The sequence below is a fragment of the Acanthisitta chloris genome, unplaced genomic scaffold, assembly GCF_000695815.1.
Source record: "Acanthisitta chloris isolate BGI_N310 unplaced genomic scaffold, ASM69581v1 Scaffold20195, whole genome shotgun sequence".
Lineage (NCBI taxonomy): Eukaryota > Metazoa > Chordata > Aves > Passeriformes > Acanthisittidae > Acanthisitta > Acanthisitta chloris.
Window position 1 is genome coordinate 1 of NW_008673354.1, and position 5,889 is coordinate 5,889.

General features: G+C 50.1%; 2 protein-coding genes across 2 annotated transcripts; one reads left to right on the forward strand and one right to left on the reverse strand.

Annotated features, from left to right (window-relative positions):
* Positions 1–57: 57 nt before the first annotated feature.
* DFFB (DNA fragmentation factor, 40kDa, beta polypeptide (caspase-activated DNase)) lies at positions 58–2,461 on the forward strand (the record flags this gene model as incomplete). The annotated part of the gene is made up of 5 exons (XM_009074934.1): positions 58–246; positions 777–856; positions 1,002–1,175; positions 1,699–1,799; positions 2,245–2,461. Coding segments are annotated over 5 exons (761 nt in total), but the record flags the coding sequence as incomplete, so codon positions are not given.
* A 1,995-nt stretch (positions 2,462–4,456) lies between these two features.
* On the reverse strand, positions 4,457–5,543 carry LOC103802457 (chromosome unknown open reading frame, human C1orf174; the record flags this gene model as incomplete). Its single annotated transcript, XM_009074935.1, has 3 exons — positions 4,457–4,564; positions 5,139–5,285; positions 5,367–5,543. Coding segments are annotated over 3 exons (432 nt in total), but the record flags the coding sequence as incomplete, so codon positions are not given.
* Positions 5,544–5,889: the final 346 nt, after the last annotated feature.

Below are 5,889 nucleotides of genomic sequence, written 5' to 3' on the forward strand. Positions count from 1 at the left end.
TGCGGGGCGGGCAGGGACAGTGCTCGGGCTGAGCCGGGGCTGTTTCACCTGGCGCAGGTGCCAGCGACATCGAGCGGCTCCTGGGCGCGTTCTGCAGCCAGCAGGACGCCGTGGTGCAGGCGGCGCGGAAGCTGCTGACGGACGAGAGGGCTCCCCACAGGCAGAAGCTGCTGTCGGATCTCATCCACAACCTGAGCGAAAACATCCTGGCCGAGGACAGGGAAGATGACAAGAAGTGGTTTGAAGGTGTGTCTGTCGCATATTTACTCTCAGAAAATGGTAAACCCCAATGTTCCCTATTGCTCTGTCCAAGTGGCTCTGGAATACATTTTTCCCTGTTAATAGAGATCTGCATTTATGATGCCTTAATTATTCGCTAATAGTATAGAGAGAACTTGCACATCTCAGCCAGCTAACCTTGCTTTATGTCCTCTTTATACTTTCCTTGCAAGGTTTATCTCTCATTCCCAAGTGATTGCTGCAGTTCTTCCCAAACAATTCTGCTTTCTTTTCACAATCTTTGAGTGTTCTGTGTTATGCACATTAAGTGTTATGCACTTCCTTGAACACTTACCAACCACACCATCAGCTACTGCTCTCCCTGCAGATGCTCTGTGGGGTCCTGTTCTGTGCTGAGAGCAGGATAGTCATGAGCCAGTAAAATAAAAATGGGAGAGAAAACAACCCCAGTGCATCCTGAGTCAGGGAAAAGCTGGGAGGAGCAGCCAGCTGGGCAGGAGCAGTGCTGAGGCACAAAGCCCTCTCTCTCCCCCCAGGGCTGGAGTCACGGTTCAAGAACAAATCCAGCTACCTGCGGCACAGCTGTGAGAGCAGAATGAGAGGCTACATGAGAGAGGTAAAAGTTTCTGTTGCAGTAACTTATGTCAAGCTGTAAGAGGAATTCTGTGGCCATATGAGTATAAAGCACCTTTACAGTGCAACACTGGAGCCCGAGGCTGCTGCAGGAACCAACGAGTGACTGTTGGGTTTTCCCCCTCCAGGTTAGTGATTTCATTTCAAACGTTCATCCTGCAGCAAGAGATGCCTACAGAGTGGTCATTGAGCTGATGGCAGCTAAGTTGAGGTCTGTGAAGCATAATGGGAGCTACTTTGACAGGAGGGAGGAGGAGGAGGCAGCGCGGCTGTGCACCGCAGAGGGCTGGTTCTCCTGCCAGGTACGTGCAGCCCTGCCCGAGGCAGTCACTGAGTCCCAGAGTGGTTTGGGTGGCAAGGAACCTTAAAACTCACCTTGTTCCACCCCCTGCCATGGCAGGGACATCATCCACTAGCCCAGGTTGCTCCAAGCCACATCCAACCTGGCCTGGAACACTCCCAGGGATGGAGCAGCCACAGCTGCTCTGGGCAACCTGTGCCAGAGCCTCAGCACCTCACAGGGAGGAATTTCTTCTGTATATCCAACCTAAATTTCCCCTCAGTCAGTTTGAGCCCATTCCCCCTGGTCCTGTCACTCTGGTTCCTAACAGAGTCCCTCTCCAGCTTCCCTGTATCCCCTTCAGATCCTGGAAGGTGCTCTGAGGTCTCCACACAACCTTCTCTTCTCCAGACTGAACAGCCCCAACTCTCTCAGCCTGAATCTCCGGGGGGGGTGCAGGATCTCCCTGGTCCAGTGTACCACATGGCAGATGGTGCTCGGGTGAGGACTGTGACACTTTTCACTGCAGCCCTCTGGTTTCACAGGGACCTTTTGACAGAGACGACTGCCCTTGCAAGCATTCCATCAACCCCTACAGCAACAGGGAGAGCAGGATCCTCTTCAGCACCTGGAACCTCGACCACCTGTACGTACAAAGTGTTCATCCAGGCCTACCTGTTTCATGCCCTTCACCAGAATGGTTTAGCCTTAGCATTTTTCCCTGCCCTGCATCAGCTCTGCTGTGAATGTGCAGTGAGAAAAGGTGCTGGGATGCTGCAGCTGTTCTGAGAACAAAGCCCTGGCTGCAGATGATCCTCCTGTCTCCCCTCAGCTGCTTTGCTCCTGTACAAATTTAATTTGTGTGGAAGCAAACAACTCCCACTGCCTTGGCCTCTGTGAATTCTCTCCAGCAAAATCCCTCGGACCCATTTGAAATGCACATGTGAAACAAACAGGATTTGCTAAACTAATTTCCTTGGGGGGGTAAAAATCATAAACCTAGGTATGGTGAAAGTATTCAAGTCCTGCCTGGCTCTGGAAGGAAAACGGAGGCTTGATTATCAATGTTGTTTGCTCTTTGTGTCCCCAAGAATCGAGAAGAAACGTGCTGTTGTCCCAGAGCTGGCAGAGGCTGTCAAAACACGAGACGGAAGAGAAGTGAACTGGGAATACTTCTATCAGCTGCTGTTTACCCTGGAGAATCTAAAGCTTGTACACATTGCCTGCCACAAGAAAACCAACCACAACCTCAGCTGTGACAAAACCAGAATTTACAGGAAGAGGAAGCAGAACCACGAGATTTCCTAGTGCTGTCTCTGGAAGGGACCTGATCCTTTTCCCAGCCCTGTCAGTGCTGTGGTTTTTAAATAGCTCCCATTTCTTACACAAGGGCTATTTTAGAGTCCCTGGCACGAGATCTGCTGAGTAACCCAAGCACAGCCTGCAAAGCACACGCTGACAGCGCTTCATTCTGCTCTCCTGCCTTCCCACTCCCTGCCAGCCTCCCACAGCTCACACGTGCCAAGGGTGATAACATCCAGCTGGGAGAGCATAAAATGAGGCCAGAGTTGACACTGCTTCCACCCTGCCACAGCCAGCCCCAAACTCACAGCACACAGGAACAAAACCTGGACAAAACATTTATCGCAGCCTAATCACAGTTCCTTATTCTTTTCATTTATTCCTCTACGATTAAGCCAAAGAAAGAATGATTTAGGATCAGGAATGATTTGGGACTGAGGATTGTTCTGCTCTGTGCCTTTTGCAGGCAGCACCCAGTGTATCTCAGTGTGCCACAGGGTGATTGCTGCTGGCTCCCCTGTGCCAAACCCCTCTCCTGTGCTGTTGCTTCAGGCGTGCATCTCCCAGAAGGAAGAGTGAGGCAAGGCAGAGCTCTGCTCTTCCCACCTTTGTTTGCCATCTCCCTGTTGAGTTCCCTCTTCTTTCAAACATTTTCTGCCTCTTCAGCCTGTGTGCCTGCAGCAGCACCAGCACTGACAGCTCTAATAACCATGTTTACAACAATCACGTTTACCTGCAGCCTTAGGGGACATTGCTGGGGTAAAACACTTCCTACCTCAGGCAGCAAAACACAAACACATCGATTTTTACTTGAATTTTGTTCTTATCAACTGAACTTTTTGGGACTGTCAGTGTGAACCTTTTTAAATAAAAAAGTGACCCATATCTTTGTGTGTCTGTGGAGGTTCTGAATAGGGAAAGCTGTTTTCCCCCATGGTTTTGGTCCTGGGTCAGCTAATCCCCGTGGAATTGTATGGAGGTGGATTTCTGTGTGAGCACTGACTCACTGGGTCTGGGAGGTTTTGCTGGAGAGTATTGATTTGAACAACAAACTCAATCTCCTTCCAAACACTCCAGTCTGAAAAGGAAGGAGGTGCATTTTAAACACAGGATTTCTGACTCCAGTGCATGGAATGGATCCTCCCTGCACTGCTGGACCCTGGGGAGGGCAGCACGGGCAGCTCTGGGGACAAACCTGTGTGACTTGTGTCCCCCAAACCGAAAATCACCACTGTGCACAGTGTGAGACCAAAGCTGCAAAGAGCCAGGAGCACACATAGCACTGAGGGAGAGCTGCTGCAGGGTGGAGCTGGGCTGGAACCAGGAATGTGCTCTGGATTTGTCCATGCTGCAGAATGAGAGTGAAAAGGAGCCGATGAATCTTACTGACAGGAACCATGCATCGGCTGGAGTGGAGATGGGAATGCATTCCCAGGCCATGCATGTGCAATTTGTTTGCCTTACAACTCCTGAATGTTTAACAGGCTCGAGCTGTAGAAATTAATATTTATTTAAACCATCTGCTGATAACACTTTCTCTGCATTTTTAGAAACATAGAAGGAACAATAACAATAAATATCTGGAAGCTTATTGCATAATCACTTTCAAAGAAATATCCCAACACTGGGTGAGGCTGCAGTTCCTGGAATCAGCTGAGATTGCTTCTAAGTTGTTCCTTAGCAATGGGGACTTCTTCCTCTGCCCAGCAAATCCCACACCAAGAGATGTTATTCTTCCCTTATCACTTCAAACCCAACACCAAGGGATGTTATTCCTCCTTTATCAACACCAAAGTATTTGTTTATGAAATCCCTATCCATAACCCTCATAATTCAAGTGAACTGCAGATAACTGTGGGAATACTGTACCTGCCGATCCCAGCAAAACAAACTCTCCCAGTTCTCTCCCTGAGAAAAGGCAAACACCTTATATTACTGACACAGTCATTGCCCTGTGGTTGCAAAGGAAAAGGACGAGGGTTTCCTTTGTTTAGTCTGTTGTTAGACAACATCCTCTTCCTCCTCCTCATCTTCCTTTGCCATGAAATGGAGCTTCCTGACTTCTCTCCTGCTCATGGTCCTGCTTGAGGGCACAACTGCTGGGAGATGCTGGAGGGAAAAGGTGACATCAGTAAGGTAAGTCTATTGAGGCAAACAACACTCACTGCTCCACCAAACACCTCAGGAAACACCTCAAATGTGGCAGCATCACTTGCCTGAGGTTCTGCATGTCAAAGAGATTAAATTTAAAGCTTGATCAGTGCAAAAGCTGAAGTGCCCAGAAACCAGCTTCACTTCCAAACAATCCCAACACAGGCCGTTGGAACTGGATGACCTTTGAGGTCACTTCCAACTCAAACAGTTCTATGATTCTATTGAGAATCAATGCCCAGTAAAAAGCTATTTTGACAGCAATGCTCTGTCCCCATAACACAGCTATGTATGTCTTTATCAGTAAAAATATCTCTCTCATGGAATTGGGCTAAAAAATCTAAATACGGAAGACTTGACACCTGAAATTATTTGGCTGGGCAAGTAACTTCAGCTGTGAGACAATTCTACCTAGGGGACAGGCCACAGATCCAGATGTCTAACAACACTGCTCACGTTTGTCTGCAGTTTTGAGGCAAACTTTGGGTGGAGCAGAGCTGAGCCCAAAGCACGAACAGCCTCATCATCTCACCGGCTCGACGTCCCCGAAGAACCTGTGCACTGGCAGGGGCTGGTTGCTGTCCTCATCCGAGAAGCCGCTGTGCTCCAGCAGCAGCAGCGCCCGCGGGCGATCCTCCCAGCCGGCCTCGCTGCTCTTCTCCTCGCTCGGGACGTGGTGCTGCAGGGACAGAGCATCCTGCTCCTCCTCCCTCCCTCCCTCCGGCCCTGGAGTGCTTTCGCCTTCCTCCCGCGCAGTTACGCTGCTGTCTCCTGGATCCTTTGACCCCTGATCCCCATCAGATGCTTTCGGTGTGTCTCCCAGAGCAGTGAGGTTTCCATTCCCACATGGGAGTACTCCTAGTTCTGGTTCTTGGCTGCTTTTTTCGCGTTTCCTCCTCTTTGCAGGTGGCCCATCAGCCTCTCTGTGTGATGAGCTCTGTTAGAAAAAAAAAGGTAAGATCCTGAAGCACGCTTGAAACACAGAAAAATACCATCATCATATCTCTTTAGCTGGGATGGATGCAGAACCCAAGGGCTCCATCACACGAGCAGCACCCTGACCCAAACATTCCAAGTAACGAGTAGGAAGTGCAGATGAAGAGAGGCCAAGAGGAGCTTACCTAAAGCACAACGCACACTCCATCACTTCTCAGAGCACAAACTCGCACCGCACACGGCTAACCACCCTGCCCTTACTCCCGGGGATGCTGCAAATGGAGCAGGACGGAGTGTGTGGCCCAGCCCGGCACAGGCAGCGGGGCAGGACGGCAGAGCTCCCGCGA